General features: G+C 43.0%; 1 protein-coding gene across 1 annotated transcript; it reads left to right on the top strand.

The window, feature by feature from the left end:
- The first annotated feature begins 958 nt into the window (after positions 1-958).
- LOC147985391 (uncharacterized) lies at positions 959-1,976 on the top strand. The gene is made up of 2 exons (XM_087541544.1): positions 959-1,403; positions 1,729-1,976. The coding sequence occupies exons 1-2, from the start codon at positions 959-961 to the stop codon at positions 1,974-1,976; spliced, it is 693 nt and encodes a 230-aa protein (XP_087397670.1).
- The last annotated feature ends 18,218 nt before the right edge of the window (positions 1,977-20,194 follow it).

The following is a 20,194-nucleotide window of genomic DNA, read 5'->3' as shown; positions in this document are numbered from 1 at the left end:
CTAGCGACATCAATGTGCGAATATACTTGCGATGTCAAAGACCCGCAGCGTCACTTTCAAGCGCGTCTGGAAGAGCAAGATATTAATGAGATGACTAAGACGCTGCTTGGGGAGAGCTTAGAAAGTTGTAGCAAGACGGGGTTGAACCCCTTTGCACTCTTAACCCGGCTCCAGATGCAAGTGACCCAAGCCAATTTTCCTTATTCACTATTTATGTTAAACTGCATACTCCTTATCATTACTTGGTTTCTTCAGGACGACTCTTCTTTCTGGAGCAAGAAATTGCAAGACAAACTTTAAGACAAACCGGCCAAAGCAAAGACCAAGGCCTCCAAGAAAACCAAGAAGAAGACAGATGTAACAGAGCAAGTCACCCTGGATGAAGAGTTGGACGTAGAACTTGATTCCCTTGGCTCCTTTTTTGTACATCTTATTGACGCCGACTCCTCCCAGGATGACGCGGAGACCAGCCAGGCAGATGTTGAAGAGGTAACTATTATTTCCTCCGACTCAGAGCCCTTGCCAAGACAGAAAGTTCGATAAGTGATCCGAAAAGTAATGTTTTCTGACCCTTTAGCTTACTTGGATCCAAATTTTATTTTGAAGAAACAACAACATGAAGCTCGGCGTATAACCCGAAACAGCGGAGGGGGAGACCTTCATGCCGGCTTACCCAACACGCCGGTCCCTCGCAAACGCCGAAAAGAGGTGCCTTAGAGTTCAATCCTCCATTTTCCAAAGGCGGGTCTTATTCGTCAACCCCTTAATCCTTACGACTCAAATTATCAGGGAACTTCTCATTCATCTTCTGGCGATTCTATTGGAACTCAACTGCCAGCTTTCAAGATTGCCCCTGGGTAAGAATATTTTACTTGTTTAATTAACACCTTAAGATGATATACTCATATCTTTATGTCTTCTTTTCAGCGGTATAGCCAAAGCAAGAAAGAAGCTGAAGATGAGCAAGTCGGCCGAAGATCCAAAGGTTAATGAGCCAGAGAGACAGTCGTCATTATCCGAAGCTTCAAATCAGAATCCTGAAAACACTGCTGATGATCCGCCACCAGAAATTCATGATGTCATAGTGGATCCAATGGGTGTTGACCCGTCCAGTGCTAAGCCGCCAAGTCCTATCAAGCCTGCTGGGGAGACTCCTTCTCAACAAACTGCTGAGGACGTCATCATCACTGGTACAGGATTTAGAGAACCAGGGAATCCCACTATCTTAGCGAAACATAGCGCCAAGGAAGAAGTTTTAAATGCTGAAAAAGGAAAATGGAAATTGGACCTGGGGAGCTATGCCGGTTTTAATGCAAGTGAAATCCATGTGGGCTACTTGAGCCGCCTTCATACCAGCCGTGACATGGAGGCCATTCTGGTAAACCTGATGAAGGAACACTTTGAGATAAACAACCAAACCCTTCTCTTATGAATCCATGTCAGCCGCCAAGTCTAGAGGATATGAAAGAAGTGAAAATACTGTAGACTTTAAATGTTAGTCTTCATCTTGTAGCTCCTCAAAATCAATTGACCTCCATTAGATCCAAGTGAGTAGCCCCCAAGGGCCGGTTTAAATTGAAAAAACTGAGTCTGGTCATTAAGTACTTTTGTGTTTTAAAAAATGACCTACATTAGCCCCCAAGTGCCAAGTAGAGTACTTGTAATGTGCTTGGGACTTCAATAGAGTGATCATCATAACTGCTAATCGCCACTTGATTACTGCTTTGCAGGCTGAATTAAGCATGAAGGGGTCACAATTAGTCGACTTGCGGCAAAATATCAAATCGCAACAAGCAGATACTTCAAAGGCCAAATCAGAACTAAAAGCCGCCTTGGAAGCATCTGAAAAATTGAGAATGGACTTCAATACTGAAAGAGACGGCTGGGATACTGAGAAAACAACACTACTGAAAAGAGTTGAAGAGGCGGAAGCTGCTCTTAAGCTGGTGACGGAAGACTTATCCGGTTTAAAGTGACACATTAATCATATGACAACCACCATCTTTGGTAAGTGACACTTTACTTCAATCATTCATAACCGATTTACTTTGACCCACCTGGCGACTTATCAGTATGTTTGCTCAACATGCTCCAGGAGCTCCAACCTTGGCCAGGGTATGCTTGTGTCTCAAAGCCATGTATACCCTGGTGGAACAGTTATATACTGGCACTTAGCGGACCATAGCGGCTATCTCCCACAGCAAACAACCACCCACACTTATTAGGGAGGTACTGGACAAACTGTCTGTCATGCCCCAAAGACTGGAAGAGATAATGCGATCATCTGCCCGAGCTGGTGCCATTACCGCTCTGAGCCGGGCCAAGGCGTGGCAACCGGAATTAGACCCAACAGATATGGCCACTGGATGTCTGAGCCTAAAAGAAGATGGATCTCCTTTCGAGATGACGGACTTTGCCAATTGCGTGAAAGAGATGCGTCCATTGGCGTGTAAACTGGCTGAAGAGACTGATTTATCCAAGTACCAGGCGGCATACACCATGGATAATGCCAAAGTTAAAGCGCCGACTTATGAAGTTGTGGATCTCATCCGCCAACACGTAAGCATACTTTTGCTCCTGATGTTGATCCATCCACACTTATCAATGATGAAGCTGTATTCAAGGCCTTAACTGGCATCAACTGGATGTCACCTGACTTCCAGATGGTCGAAGAAGAAGATCTGGAGCAGGATGACCCAGAGTCATCAACCCGCTGTGACGATGGCAACTGATCTCAGGCAAATCTTAATCATGGTTTAAGAACTATGTGCTAAAAAACACTTAACTTCAATTGGTAGGTCCAATGTGGCCTTGTAATAGCGTAGATTTACAAACAATTATCTCTCATGCCATCGTGCATGCTTATCTTTTGAATGCTTTAAACCGCCAATCTGATTTCTATGATCCGCCGCTTGTGCTTATGATGTTACCAATCATGTGGGATAGATCGAATATTATCATATGTGACGCCCTTGATTCAATCGTACACTAATCATACACGTAAATGTGTACGATCAAGATCAAGGACTCATGGGAAGATATCACAACACAACTCTAGACATAAATTAAAAATAATACAAGCTTTATATTACAAGCCAGGGGCCTCAAGGGCTCGAATACATTAGCTCAAATACACAAGAGTCAGCGGAAGCAACAATATCTGAGTACAGACATGAGTTAAACAAGTTTGACTTAATAAGACTAGCACAAAAGCAACATCGATCAAAAATGCAAGACCTCCTGCCTGGGAGCCTCCTAACTACTCCGGGTTGTCAGCGGCCGTCACGTAGTAGTAGGCACCCTCGGTGTAGTAGTAAACGTCGGTGGTGACCTCTGGCTCCTGGACTCCGTCATCTGGTTGCGCCAACCGAGATGAAAGGAGAAAGGGGGGGAAAGAGGGAGCAAAGCAACCGTGAGTACTCATCCAAAGTACTCGCAAGCAAGGATCTACACTACATATGCAACATTATCAAAGGAAGGCTGTATATGTGGACTGGGTTGCAGAAATGCCTGAATAGAGGGGAGAGCCTAGTCCTATAGAAGACTAGCATCTTCAAGCATCTTGCAGCATTTAGAAGAGTACAGATCAACATAATGTAAAGTAGAGTAGTTTTATCAACCTCGGCCAGAGATCCTTTCTCGACTCCCTATGAGAAAGCAATCCCAGAGCCATACTATCCATTTCTCATCACAAGTATCCAGTTCTAGTTGTATCGATCGGGATACAACTCCAAGTGTCGGTTACCGTAGGACAGGCTATCGATAGATGTTTTCTTCACTGCAGGGGTGCACCAACTTACCCACCACGCTCGATTAACTCCGGCCGGACACACTTTCCTGGGTCATGCCCGGCCTCGGCCAAACAATACGCCGCAACCCGACCTAGGCTTAATAGAGAGGTCAAGCACGCCCGACTAAACCTATGCCCCCAGGGGTCATGGGACATCGCCTCGGGAAGTCCTACATGTTGCGTGGGCGGCCGGTGAGCAGACCTAGCTACCTCCTTAAAAAGTCAGGAGCTTACCAGTCCAACCCGGCGCGCCGCTCAGTCGCTGACGTCTAATAAGCTTCCGCTGATGCATACAACGTAGAACCCCCATACAATGCCCACGTGATGGTTAGTGCTATCAGGCCAGAGGCCCCTTGGATCAAATATCCAAATCGTAGTGGATTAGGAACACGCGGTAACAAGCAGAGACTCGCAAAAGATGTGACCCCGCCGCCCCGTTTTGAGGACTTGCAGCAAGGGCTAAGAATGCCCGGCCACGCCTCATAATTATCTCGCGGGCACCTTCCAGGTCAACCTGACTCCACATCACTCGCAATTAAGCTAGCGCGGGTACCCTTCAGGGCCGACCCGTCTTTAGTAACATGGTTCAGTGTAAAGCCATATTAACCATAGTAACTATGTGTCTAACACCAAGGGGAACCCTGAGGAACCACCCTCAATGGATTCCACTCAATGTAATCATCAAGGTGAACGTAAGAGGAACCACCCTCGAGGTTCACACTTGAGGGGTTGCACGACAGAGTCGTATTGGAAGTGGTTAGGGAGGAAAACACCCTCGATGATCACGACCGAATAGCTACACTACAGAGATCTCATCAGGAGTGATGTATGAGGTGTCACCCTCGGCACTCGATAATAACTATGTAGAGTCATACAACTAGGGGGGATGTGCGGTGTCAGGGCCTGGACGTCGATCACATTGATTGAGTCATCGAACACAAAGTGGGGCAACTGGGACAAGGTGGGGGTCACTGATGGATCACTAACCAACCTATACTAAGCAGTTTAGGATAAGCATGTAAGGTACAATAGCAGATACAAAAGCAGGCTATGCATCAGAATAGGAGCAAGCAATTACAGTAGCAAAATCTAATGCAAGCATGAGAGAATGGAATGGGCGATATCAGGATGATCAAAGGGGGGGCTTGCTTGGAAGCTCTGCTGAAAAGGAAGAAGTGTCGTCGTCGACGTAGTCGATCATAGGGGCAGCATCGATCACGGGGTATACCGAAGAGAAGAGGGGGAAGAAACAATAAATATAAAGCAAACAAAGCATCACAAAGCATAACATGGTAATATGATGTGCCGGGTGTGACCTAACGTATGGCTACTCAATAAAGGTGAAGGGGGAAATCAATCGGGAATGTTTTTCCGGTTCCGGACCTATGTCAGATAGATGACCGGAGGGGGAATGTTCCATGTTCAGATAGTTAGAGGCATCTGGCAGGTAAACGGATCGTGTATCCGGATTTGCCTCATTTTTCTGAGCAACTTTCATGTATAAAACTTTTTCATCCGAGTTATGGATTGTTTTATACGATTTTTCAAAGATATAAACAATATTCCGAAATTATTACTAATTCAAAATTAATAACAAATTGCTACGGGTACCCAGCTCTATGCACATAGAGGATGACAGTGGGGCCCAGGGGTCCCATTCAGCAGGTACAGCTAGCGTTGATTGGGTCAATGTTGACCAGTCAACAGAGTCAAAGGGCCCACATGTCATTGACTCTAGGTGTAAATTACTTAGCCTGAATTATCTTTAAACTAGGGGGACCACATGTCATTGCCACATGGGGGGGTTAAAATAATTAAACTAATATAATTAGAAGGATCAACACTAATCAGGGGATTAGCCCCCCTAATTAAGTAGGGCCGGTCCCACTAGGCAGGGACACGACCGACCTCTCTGGCTGGCCTCGCACGAGCACAGGGGCGCCGGCGCGCACGCAGCAGGAGCCATGCCCGGGGCGGCGGTGTGTGCAGGGCGGCTCGCTGGGGCAGCGGCGGACCCGGCCATCATAGCGGGGTGCCGGCGGCCAGGGAAGGCGTGCGCGGCGGGCAACGGCGAGCGCTCGCGAGGCAGCAGCAGCGAAGCATCAAGGGCGCGCGGCAACGGGCACGAGGCGCTGGTGCAGCGGCGGCAGTGCGGACAGAGCGGGCAAGCGATGGATGCGGCGTTGGCAGGGTCACGGTGGGCGCAGGCAGTGGGCGGCGCTAGCGGCAGTAGGCAGTAGCAGCCAGAAGCAGCAATTGGCTCGTATTGGTGCGGCGAAGCTCCGGCGATGCAGAGGAAGAAGATGCTCGATGCCGGGCGATGCGGTGGCTCTCGGCTTGTTCTCGTGGGCGAGGAATACGAAGAAGAAGTTGGTGGAGCTTCTGGACACGGCGATGCGACACGGGGTGGCCGGTGGCTACGTGGGCGATGGCAGCACGATGACGATGGCGTCGGTGGGTGTGGGGGAGCGAGCAATGGCGCGATGGAGGAAGTAGTGGAGGCTAGGGTTCGACCGGGGGAGAGGGGAGGGGCTTGGGGTGCCCTTGAAGCCATTGGGGAGGCGAGGGATGGCCGCCACACACGATATGGCTGGCGGATGGGTGCCACGATCCCCTGTCTCCCTGTAGTAGGTTGAAGGAGAGGGGAGGTGGGCTGGGCCGGCCATTTGGCTAGTTGGGCCAAAGTGCCAAGTAGAATAGGCCCTTCTCTTTCTATATATATTATTTATTGTTTTCAATTTTAGCTACTGTTCTCTATTTAACTGAAAGACCAAATGAGTTCTGTTAGATATGAGACTTGTCACATAAATCAAGCACAATATTTATAGGAGCCACAAAAAATTTGAGGCCATAAGGAGTTGTCTAACCATTTTTAGAAATTGAAAAGGCCAATTTTGAATGATGCTGGACCACTAATTAATTTCCAGGGACACTTTGGGAATCCAGAAGAGGTTGGTTCCAACATGACAAATATCCAGGGATTTATTTGACACAGCTTGAACATTTTTATTTTGAAGTTTGAAAAATTTGAATTTTTGACTTTAGATTTGAATTTGAAATTGAATAGTGACTTGGATCAAGTGAGGATTAGCAACAGTAAGAGTGATGACCTGGCATCATTAGCAGGAGGTTACTGTAGCTAGATTCTCGGGGTGTTACATCATACCCCCTACACACAAATAAAAAGCATGTGCCCTTGCGGTTTAAGCCAGGCGGGTAACAAATCCTGATATAATAGTCTTTGATAGAAAGACTAAAGGCTATTCTAAGCCAGAAATATGCTGGCAACTTAAAGTCGAAAACCAAGGCGGTTTACCAAACCCTGAATATTCATATCATTATGGAAAAACATACCTGTAGATTAACATCATGGTAACTTCTTTGATAATGATAAGCCGTAGACATGAAATATCATGATGTTTGATTGCTTCGAGGCAAATATCCTGGCAGCTTACAATCCACTACCAGGGCGGGTTACCAACCCAATATGCTCAATTATGAGTCATATAATCAAGGCTACATGGCCTGAATTGCAGCAAATATACTTGAGCAAAAGAAATCGTTGATGGACACAAATACAAAGTGTCCAGAAGAAAAGAATTTCAGAAAAAGTCAAGTGCTTTTATAGGGTGCACAACCTTAAAATTCAAGTGCTTTCATGGGCCGCACAGCCACTAAGATTCGAGTGCTTTCATAGGCCGCACAACCTTAGAGTCGTCCTCGCTCATTGTAAGTCGGACCTCACATGACAAACCGCTGTTTTAACCTTAACAAGTTCAGGGTGTTAGTTAAAAGATTGATTGTTAAGAGTACGTCGGGTCATTCAGGATTACCTGGTGGAGTAGCATCATGCAGACAGGCAGGTCAAAACTCAGTTATGGCATGGAAGCCGATCAAGAGGGTAAGCATAGTTATGTTCATTGAGCAGGAAGCCCCCAAGTGACCTATAATATGGCATGGAAGCCGACCAAGAGGGTAATGCTCATTGAGCAGGAAGCCCCCAAGTGACCTATAATATGGCATGGAAGCCAATCAAGAGGGTAAGCATAGGTATGCTCATTGAGCAGGAAGCCCCCAAGTGACCTACAATATGGCATGGAAGCCGATCAAGAGGGTAAGCATAGATATGCTCATTGAGCAGGAAGCCCCCAAGTGACCTTATGAACAAACAATATAGACTTAGATACTTAGAAATGAAACGACAGAGACCTTGAATTATCAGGGATGTCGGCTTTATTATATTGATCATAATATATACATTGATGACAATATGTACAACACAAGAGCCAGTGGCTCAAGTGTAATAAGGCCAAAGATGAGCGATGTTCCAAGGCTGGCGGGTCTCTTCCTCCGATTTGCATGAATCCTTGTGTTCTCTAATATCAATGAGGTAGTATGACCTATTGTTCCGGTTCTTGCTGAGCACAAAAGGTCCTTCCCAAGGTGGGGATAAGTTATGCATATCTGTTTGATCTTGGATCAACCAGAGCACCAAATCGCCTTCTTGAAAGGTCCGGGTCTTAACCCGGTGGCTATGATAGCGACGCAGATCTTGCTGTTATATCGCCGAACGAGCTGCTGCAAGGTCACGCTCCTCATCCAACACATCAAGATCATCCCGACGTGCTTTTTCATTAACAGCTTCTACATAAGCCGCCACCTGGGGCGAGTCATGACGGATATCGCTTGGAAGAACAGCCTCTGCCACATAGACCATGAAGAAGTGCGTATAGCCTGTTGACCTGTTAGGAGTAGTATTGATGCTCAAAATTACTAAGGGTAACTCCTCAACCTGACAAACCAGCGTTCGCTATAAAGGAACCATAAGCCGAGGCTTTATACCTTTCAAGATTTCCTGATTGGCCCTCTCAGCTTGACTGTTAGACTGTGGGTGAGCCACTGATGAAACGTCAAGACGAATATGCTCTCATTGACAGAACTCTCTCATAGCACCCTTAGACAGATTAGTGCCATTATCAGTTATGATACTGTGAGGGTAGCCAAAACAGAAGATGACTTTCTTAATGAATTGAACCGCCATTGCCGCATCACACTTACTGACCAGCTCTGCCTCAACCCACTTAGTAAACTTGTCAACCGCCACCAAAAGGTGGGTCTTCTTATCCTTAGACCTCTTGAAAGGTCCAACCATATCAAGCTCCCAGACTACAAACGACCAAGTAATTGGAATCATCCTCAATTCTTGAGCCAGCACATGAGCCCGTCTAGAAAATTTCTAACATCCATCACACATGCTAACCAGATCTTCTGCATCAGCATGAGCCGTCAACCAAAAGAACCCATAGCGGAAAGCTTTAGCCACCAGAGACTTAGAGCCAACATGATGACCACAATCTCCTTCATGGATTTCCCTAAGAATCTCACGGCCCTCTGCAGGAGAAACACAACGTTGGAACACGCGTGTGATGCTGCATCGGTGTAACTCACCATTGACAATAGTCATAGACTTAGACCGCCGGGTTATCTCCTAGCCAAAGTTTCCTCCTCAGGTAAATCTCCTTGGATCATATAAGCCAAATAGGGAATTGCCCAATCCGGGATGGCATGGAGAGCCGCCACCAACCGTGCCTCCGAGTTGATGTGGCTTGAACTATGTCGATATTTCTCCAAAGTGGAAGGGATGATGCAGCACAACTATGGTAGGTATTTCCCTCAGTGATGGGACCAAGGTTATCGAACCAGTAGGAGAACCACACAACACCATGTAAACAGCTCCTGCACACAAAGAACAAATACTTGCAACCTGATATAAGAGAGGGGTTGTCAATCCCTCACGGGTAAAAAGATAGGTAAAATTGTAGTAGATTGGATAAATATCCTGTGAGATAAAATATATAAATAAAAATTGCAGCAAGGTATTTCTGGGTTTTTGGATTAATAGATCTGAAAATATAATAAAGAAGAGACCCGGGGCCGTAGATTTCACTTGTGGCTTCTCTCGAGAAAAAGCATACGGTGGGTAAACAAATTACTATCGGGCAATTGATAGAACTTCAAATAATCATGACGATATCCAGGCAATGATCATTATATAGGCATCATGTCCAAGATTAGTAGACTGATACGTCTCCAACGTATGTACTTTTCCTAACGCTTTTCCTCTTGTTTTGGACTCTAATTTGCATGATTTGAACGAAACTAACCCCGGACTGACGTTATTTTCAGCAGAACTACCATGGTGTTGTTTTTGTGCAGAAATAAAAGTTCTTGGAATGGAACCAAACTTTGCGAGGAATTTTTATATAATATATAATAATTTCTGGAGCCAAGACCTACCGAAGGGGGGCACCTAGATGGGCACAACCCACCAGGGCGTGCCCCCCTCACCAGGCGCGCCCAGGTGGGTTGTCCCCACCAGGTGGCCCCGTAGACCCTAAAACCGACGCTATAAAATCTTATTTTTCCAAAAAAACCAGGGAGAAAAATTATCACGATCCATGAGATGGAGCCGCCACCACCTCCTATTCTTCATCGGGAGGCCAGATCTGGAGTCCGTTTGGGGCTCCAGAGAGGGGGATCTTCATTCTTCGTCATCACCAACCCTTCTCCATCGCAAATTCCATGATGCTCCCCACCGAGAGTGAGTAATTCCTTCATAGGCTGGCTGGTCGATGAGGAGTTGGATGAGATTCATCATGTAATCAAGTTAGTTTTGTTAGGGCTTGATCCCTAGTATCCACTATGTTCTTAGATTGATGTTGCTATGACTTTGCCATGCTTAATGGTTGTCACTTTGGGCCCGGGTGCCATGATTTCAGATCTGAACTGTTTATGTTATCACCATTATATCCATGTTCTACATCCGATCTTGCAAGTTATAGTCACCTACTACGTGTTATGATCCGGCAACCCCGGAGTGACAATAGTCGGGCCCACTCCCGGTGACGACCGTAGTTTGAGGAGTTCATGTATTCGCAATGTGTCAATGCTTTGTTCTGATTCTCTATTAAAAGGAGACCTTAATATCCCTCAGTTTCCAAGATGGACCCCGGTGCCACGGGAGGGTAGGACAAAAGATGTCATGCAAGTTCTTTCCATAAGCATGTATGACTATTTACGGAATGCATGCCTACATTATATCGATGAACTGGAGCTAGTGTCGTATCGCCCTAGGTTATAACTGTCTCATGATGAATATCATCCAACAAGTCACCGATCCAATGCCTACAAATTTATCTTATATTGTTCTTGCTAAGTTACTACTGCTATCATCACTATTACATTTGCTACAAAATTATTGCTATCACTGTTACCGTTACCGTTACTGCTGCTAATATTGTCAAAACTATCATACTACTTTGTTACTGATTACTTCGCTGCACATAATTAATCTCTAGGTGTGGTTGAATTGACAACTCAGCTGCTAATACCTTCAAATATTCTTTGGCTCCCTTTGTGTCGAATCTATAAATTTGGGTTGAATACTCTACCCTCGAAAACTGTTGGGATCCCCTATACTTGTGTGTTATCAAGACCTTTTTCTGGCGCCGTTGCCGGGGAGCATAGCTATATTTGTTGAGTCACTTGGGATTATTATCATATTATCACTATGAAGATCTGAAGGATGCTAAGACTAAGATATTTCCCTCAAAGACGATGGGAGGTAAGGAACTGCCATCCAGTTCTGCTTTAGATTCACCTTCTATTATAAGTAAACTTGCAACACCACCACATGCTATTAAGTATGATATGTCGCAAGTTATTGATGATGCTACTTATGCTATGGATAATGCTTATGATGATGCTAGTACCTTGCTTAATGATGATGTGCCACTTGGTGAATTTCTTGATAAACAAATTGCTAGAGTTATACAACATGATGTTGTTGAATCTGATGATGAGGTTGAAACTGAAACTCCTGAAACACATGCTAGAACTAGCCCTCCTAGATATGAATTGCCTAAGGTACCGGAAGGTTATGTTATGTGTGAAGAAACAACTAGAGATATTCTTGCTCGCAATGATAGAGATGATCTAGAGAAATTATTATACAAGTATAAAGAAAAATCTTTGAATGCTAGAATGAAATGTGATCCTAAGTTTGCTACTTCACCTATCTTTATTGATGATAAGGATTATGAATTCTCTGTCGACCCAGAGTTAATTACTTTGGTTGAATGTGATCCTTTCCATGGTTATGAAACTGAAACTGTTGTGGCACATCTTACTAAGTTGAATGACATAGCCACCCTTTTTACTCGTGATGAGAAAACTCGCTATTACTTTATTCTCAAATTATTTCTATTCTCATTAAAGAGTGATGCTAAAGCTTGGTACAATACTCTTGCTCCTGGTTGTGTGCGTAGTCCCCAGGATATGATTTATTGCTTCTCTGAAAAATATTTCCCTGCTCATAAGAAACAAGCTGCCTTGCAGGAAATATTTAACTTTGTGCAAATTAACAAAGAGAGTCTCCCACAAGCTTGGGGGAGGCTTTGCCAATTACTAATGCTTTGCCTGATCATCCTCTTAATAAAAATGAAATACTTGATATCTTCTATAATGGACTAATCAATGATTCAAGGGACATCCTAGATAGTTGTGCTGGTTGTGTTTTCAGGGAACAAATTGTTGGAGAAGCTAAAGAATTATTGAATAACATATTGAAAAATTATGATGATTGGACTCCTCCTAAACCACCGCCTAAACCCACTCCGAAGAAGAGGGGTATATTATATCTCAGTCCCGAAGATATGAAAGAGGCAAAGAAATCTATGAAGGAAAAATGTATTAAAGCTGAGGATGTTAAAAAATTACCTCCTATTGAAGAAATACATGGGCTTAATACACCGCCACTGCCTAAGGTGGTAGAGGTAAATTCTCTTATGAAATACAATGATAATGATAATCCTCACAATGTGCATCCTAGCCAATGCCTTTATGAGTTTGAAAATTATATTAGAAAACAAGATAACTTCAATGCAAATGTTATGAAACAATCGAAATACAATTTTGATATGATTGCTCGCTTGAGTGACTTGTTATTTAGAATATCAAATGATGTTAGAGCTGTTTGGAAACATGCTTCTATGGTTCAAACCCAGTTAGAACAAGTAGCTAAATCTCAAAGAGAATTGCTTGATGAAATGAATAATAATATGCATGACTTTGCTATTAGAGTTGCAACTAGAGGAGGTAAAATGACTCAGGAACCACTTTATCCCGAGGGACACCCAAAAAGAATTGAACAAGATTCACAAAAGAGCTAACACTAGTGCACCTAGTCCTTCTAGAAAGAAAAAGAAAAAGAAAAAGAAAAAGAAGAATGATAGGACTTCACATGCTCCTAGTGAACCTGAAATAGAGAAACCTCCTGACTTAGATAATGAAGTTTCTATCTCTGATGCTGAAACTAAGTCTGGTAATGAACACTCACCTAGTGATAATGAAAAAAGATAATGCTGATGTTCATGAAGATACCCAACCAAATAATAAATAACCACATAATGATGTTGAGATAGAACCACTGTTGATCTTGATAACCCACAACCTAAGAATAAAAGATATGACAAAAGAGACTTTGTGGCTAGAAAACATGGTAAAGAAAGAGAACCGTGGGTTCAAAAACCTATGCCTTTTCCACCTAAGTCAACTAAAAAGAATGATGATGAAGAATTTGAACGCTTTGCTGAAATGCTGAGGCCAACCTTTTTGCGTACTCGCTTGACTGATATCTTAAAAATGCCTCCTTATGCAAAGTATATGAAAGACATCATCACAAATAAGAGGAAAATACCGGAAGCTGAAATATTCACTATGCTTGCTAATTATACTTTTAAAGATGGAGTACCTAAAAAACTTCGAGATCCAGGAATAACAACTATACCTTGCTCCATCAAAAAGAATTATGTGAAAACTGCTTTGTGTGATTTAGGAGTTGGTGTTAGTGTTATGCCTTTCTGTTTATATAAAAGACTTGATTTGAATAAACTCACACCTACTAAAATATCTTTCAAATGGCTGACAAATCAACTGCCATACCTATCGGTATCTGTGAGGATGTGCCCATTCTTGTTGCTAATGTTACTATTTTGACTGACTTTGTTATACTTGAGATGCCCGAGGATGACAACATGTCAATTATCCTTGGTAGAACCTTCTTGAATACTGCAGGGGCTGTTATTGATTGCAATTAAAGCAAGGTCACTTTTCATATCAATGGTAATGAGCATACAGTGCACTTCCCGAAGAAACAATTCCATGTGAATTGTATTAATGTTATTGAAAAATCTCTGACAATCACTATTGGAAATTTTCAAATACCTCTGTCCTACTGTCAAAAAGAAATATGAAATGCTTATTGTTGGGGATATTGATATCCCCATTGATGTAACTTAGTGATTTACGAAAGTTCTTCGATTTCATGCTAATCGAAAGTGGTTGTTAGTAAGACTTGATCAACCTTATTAATGGATCATTTTTGAATGATATGAAGTTGATGAATTCAGTAAGCACTACTTTCTGTCCCTACTTTTTATTCTCTGTTTTTATTAGTTAAATAAAATAAAATGCCATGTTTTGTCTGTTTTCTGATTTCCCCGTGCAATAAAAAAATGACCCAAAAATAAAAGTTCTCAGAATGCCCTGAAAATTTAATACGATTTTTTTCTGAATATTTAAGAATTTTTGGTGCGAATAACATCAGAGGGAGGTGCACCAACTGGGCACAACCTACCTGGGCGCGCCAGGACCCCCAGGCGCGCCCTGGTGGGTTGTGGTCCCCACATGGCCCCCCTCACTTATCTCTTCATACCACATCATCACCTACCTCCAGAAAAAAAATTCTCCATTGCTCTCTCTCTCTCTGTCTGTCATGTTCTTGCTCCCAAACCCGCGGATTTTGATCTCTTTGCTCGAAGCTCCATTTCCGAAACTATTTCGGGGGATTGTTGCTTGGTATGTGACTCCACTGTTTGTCCAATTAGTTTTTGTTTTAGTTGTTTATATTTTTAATAGTTAGCTACTCTTGGTGCTGCTGTAGATGTGCTCGCATGCTAAATTCTTTGTGTTCTAAGTAGTTTGAATGCTTGCTATAGCCTCTATGTATCCCTATGAGTAGTTGCTATCAATCTTATGAAGTTTTGTTGACAAATTTTTGTCACCCAAAATTTTTCAGAAAATTGTACGCGAACATGATGAACTTGTTTGGAAGGAGTTCCTCGAGGAGGCAATCCTCGGGGGCATCCTCTAGTGACAACTCCGCTCGCCGGTCATATGTTGAACCAAGTGAAAGTTCCACTCGAGATGCCGCCACCAAAACATGCTTATGGCCCCGCGATGAGTATATGATACGTGTGGGCATTAAAGAAGAATTTTAGCAATATGTTCACAATGCCGGTCTCGGTCCCTACATTTCAGATAAGGTGAACAACGCCACCTTCTCACTGAATCATTTGTCAAAGGATTTAAATTCCTTCCCCGTGAGTCTAGGGTTTCGTTTATGCTTTATGATAACCCATTTACCATATCACTTGAGAATTTTTCTTACCACTGCAAACTCCCGTTCTGGGGTTCTCTTGACGAACCGCCAAGGGCCGAGTATCAAACATTCTTGTATAATCTTTGTTACGGTGAGACTAGGGGAGTAACACAAGGTAGAATAAAGAGCATTCATTTTCCCGCAATTCAGTACTTTTCATTATTTAACAGGAAATGTATAGTAGGCAAGCAATACTATAGTACACTTTGTGCTCCTGACTTGAGCCTCATCCACAACGCTCTCACCGGTGAAAGGAATTATAATCTTGGAGCAAGTGTTGCACGCAGACTTCAGCACAACGCTAACAGTGGCTATTTCTATGGTGGAATATATGCCACACGGTTAGCACGAGGGCTAGGTGTTGCACCTTTTCCCTTTGATCCTGTCCTACCCATGCAATATTTAGATTTTGACACTTTAAAAGAACATAAGATTCTCAATGGGAAGGTTGACAACTTCACTTATAATCTATTGTTTAACCAAAAATCTGTTGTGCACACATATTTGCCTGTGCCTGCTCTTTTTGATTATCAGAGCAAAGGAAGATATTTTGTTCTTGAGAGCGAGGCCCGAGCTCACAACGCAGCAGTGGAGGCAGCAAGGCAGGCCGAGGCATCCGCACCGAGAGCCTCCATGAGCTACCACACCAACTACTATCCAGGCTACTGACCGACTGCCAAGTTAGGCCAAAAGCCTAAGCTTGGGGGAATACGTGTTTCTCACCGACATTACATTCATGTCCACTTATTCATCTTGTCAGTGTTCACACTTTTTCATTGTATCATCCATGCTTTAATTTATTTTCTTTCTTTCTTCTTATGTGTTTGAAAACCTTTAGAAAAACCCAAAAAAATAGTTGTAGTTCGTTTACTTTCTATTCATGCTTAGTTGTAATATTAAAAAGAAAACCCCAAAATATTTCCTTGTTCTTCTCTTGCTTGTTGGGAGCTTTCCCATGTAAATATTTTTTCTTGTTTATGCTTTTACCTTCTATTTGCTTGTTCAAGAAAACCAAAAGCTCCAAAATTATTTCAGTGTGTTTCACTGAATTTATTTTCTTTTATTCGAGTTGTAGCGAGGAGAAGACCACGATGAAAATGTTGAGTGGCTCTCATACGAATAATTGTTGAACTAATAAAGAGCCCATTTTACCTTGTCTTCTCCTATTGAATAAAATGTTTTGCAGATTCCAGCTTAGTCCATGGCAATCTTGCACTATTATTATTTTCACATCGTTCGGTCATGCAAGTGAAAGGCAATAATGACGATATTCGATGAACTGGCCGTGGCAGAGAGAAACTGGTATGAACTCGACTTGTTCCGTTTGTGTAAATATGTTTAACCTAGTATTAATGATTCAACCCATTATGATTAAACATGTTTGCAATGACAATTAGAGATTATAGTTTCTCATGCCATGCATAAGTAGCTGGGAGTGGATAATGATTTATCTTGGATATCGACATTGCGTTAAAACGACTGTGATGTAGTATGATGATATGGTATCCTCCTCTGAATGTTCGAGTGGCTTGACTTGGCACATGTTCATGCATGTAGTTGAATCAAAACCAACATAGCCTCTATGATATTTATGCTGGTATTCATATCCTACTCATGCTAGTGTCCAATGTTACTTATGCATAATGCATGATCATGATAGTTGTTGCTATCTAGCTGGCCGCTTCTCAATCTAATTGCTAGACTTCGCCTGTACTAAGTGGGGATTCTGCTTGTACATCAAAAACCCTGAACCCAAAGTTATTCCAGATGAGTCCACCATATCTACCTATATGCGGTATTACCCTGTCATCCTAAGTAATTTTTCATGTGCCACCTCTAAAAACTTCTAAAAAATATCCTTTTTGTGTGTCTGGATCGTTCATGGAACGACAGGAGGTGGTCGGTATCTTCCATGCTAAGCGGGTTATTCTCAGGTCGAGTGTTTATTCACTCGCCATCGCACGAGAAAAGGGCGGTAATAGGGATGCCCACTCCCAATTACAAAAAGTGTTAATCGCTCGAATAATCAAACAAAAACTCCCAATTGAGTCAAAACATTTACTTTTTATCGCTTGGGAACCGCCACTAGCTTGTTTAGCATGGGAGATATTGATAACTAACAGTCGTGAAGTAAATGAGAAGGTTGCATGTCTCAAAATATCATTTATCTCTGTTTTAAAACTTAAGCTTTGGCACCTCTGCAAATCACTGCTTCCCTCTATGAAGGGACTATCTAGTTACTTTTATGTTGTGTCATCACCTTCCAAAACAAGCGCTAGAACCTGAGAGCACAGCTGTCATGACTTATGCATTGTGTGTAGCTAATGTTGGGTGCATCATGACTGGATCTTTTCTACCATGAATTACAATGTTTAGTCATTGCTTGGACTTTGGAGGTGCTCTGCATTTATGTTTTGCGGTCTTAGAAAGGGCTAGCGAGATACCACTATTGTCATATTATATCATGGTTGTTTTGACAACATGTTGCCATTTGAGATGTCTTATTATTGCTCGCTAGCTGATTATGTCATTGATATGAGTTAATATAATCTTTAAGAGTTATTGTCGGCATGGTTAGTTATAATGTTGGTTGAAAACCTGGGTGCTGTTTAAGCCTATTTATGCAAACAAGAGCAAAAGAGTTCGTAAAAGTTTTTCTTTTTCACTTTTAGTTTATCAATTGAATTGCTTGAGGACAAGCAAAGGTTTAAGCTTGGGGGAGTTGATACGTCTCCAATGTATCTACTTTTCCTAACACTTTTCCTCTTGTTTTGGACTCTAATTTGCATGATTTCAATGAAACTAACCACAGACTGATGCTGTTTTCAGCATAACTACCATGATGTTGTTTTTGTCCAGAAATAAAAGTTCTCGGAATGGAACGAAACTTTGAGAGGAATTTTTATATAATATATAAGAATTTATGGAGCCAAGACCTACCGAAGGGGGCACCTGGGTGGGCACAACCCACCAGGGCGCGCCCCCCTCACCAGGCGCGCCCAAGTGGGATGTCCCCACCTGGTGGCCCCACAGACCCTGAAACCGACGCTATAAAATCCTATTTTTCCATAAAAAAATAAGGGAGAAAGAATTATCACGATCCACGAGATGGAGCCGCCACCACCTCTTGTTCTTCATTGGGAGGCTAGATCTGGAGTCCGTTGGGGCTTCAGAGAGGGGGATCTTCGTTCTTCATCATCACCAACCCTTCTCCATCGCCAATTCCATGATGCTCCCCACTGGGAGTGAGTAATTCCTTTGTAGGCTCGCTGGTCAGTGAGGAGTTGGATGAGATTCATCATGTAATTGAGTTAGTTTTGTTAGGGCTTGATCCCTAGTATCCACTATGTTCTTAGATTGATGTTGCTATGACTTTGCCATTCTTAATGCTTGTCACTTTGGGCCCGGGTGCCATGATTTCAGATCTGAACTGTTTATGTTATCACCATTATATCCATGTCCTAGATCCGATCTTGCAAGTTCTAGTCACCTACTACGTGTTATGATCCGGCAATCCCGGAGTGACAATAGCCGGGCCCACTCCCGGTGATGATCGTAGTTTGAGGAGTTCATGTATTCACTATGTGCTAATGCTTTGTTTCGGTTCTCTATTAAAAGGAGGCCTTAATATCCCTTAGTTTCCAATATGGACCCCGCTACCACGGGAGGGTAGGACAAAAGATGTCATGCAAGTTCTTTCCATAAACACGTATGACTATTTACGGAGTGCATGCCTACATTATATTGATGAACTGGAGCTAGTGCCGTATCGCCCTAGGTTATAACTGTCTCATGATGAATATCATCCAACAAGTCACCCATCCATGCCTACGAATTTATCTTATAATGTTCTTGCTAAGTTACTACTGCTATCATCACTGTTACACTTGCTACAAAATTATTGCTATCATTGTTACCGTTACTGCTGCTACTATTATCAAAACTATCATACTACTTTGCTACTGATTACTTCGCTGCAGATAATTAATCTCTAGGTGTGGTTGAATTGACAACTCAGCTGCTAATACCTTCAAATATTCTTTGGCTCCCCTTGTGTCGAATCTAGAAATTTGGGTTGAATACTCTACCCTCGAAAACTATTGCGATCCTCTATACTTGTGGGTTATCATAGACCGACTCCTACCTGCATCTACTACTATTACTCCACACATCGACCGCAATCCATCATGCATCTAGTGTATTAAGTTCATGGAGAAACATAGTAATGCAATAAGAACGATGACATTATGTAGACAAGATCTATTTATGTAGAAATAGACCCCATCTTGTTATCCTTAATAGCAACACTACATACATGTCGTTTCCCATTCTGTCACTGGGATCAAGCACCGTAAGATCGAACCCATCACAAAGCACCTCTTCCCATGGCAATAAAAATCGATCTAGTTGGCCTAACTAAACCTGTTGGGGATATAACTATCAGTTATGACCCGCCCAGGAGGGCCCGGGTCAACCCCAATGGCGGGTCACTAAGGAAGCCCAGTAAACACTCAAGACGATAGTTTATTAAACCTTATAGATGGACTAAAGGCCCGGAGGCGGCTTAAGGCCCAATATTTTAAACCGCCGTATATAAGGGAAGACTTGTAAGGAAAGGCATGTAAAAGAATTCACCGAGCCGGACACGTTTTATGAGCCAGCCGGGACTCTGTAGGCCACTAGGCGTCAACCCGTGTATATAAGGGGATGAACCGGTGGAGGCTTAGGGCAAGAAACAAGAGATCGATAACCAAGCCGGCGAACTAGCCTCTTGGCGATCGAAACCCCAGCAATATCAGCATAACTAGACGTAGGCTTTTACCTTCATCGTAAGGGGCCGAACTAGTATAAAATCTCTCATGTCCTTTGTCCCGATTAACCCCTTTAAGCTTCCTAGTTGCGAT

Source organism: Triticum urartu, chromosome 2A (genome assembly GCF_056163025.1).
Source record: "Triticum urartu cultivar PI428250 chromosome 2A, HENAU_Tu73, whole genome shotgun sequence".
NCBI lineage: Eukaryota > Viridiplantae > Streptophyta > Magnoliopsida > Poales > Poaceae > Triticum > Triticum urartu.
This window is presented reverse-complemented; position numbering and strand designations above follow the sequence as displayed.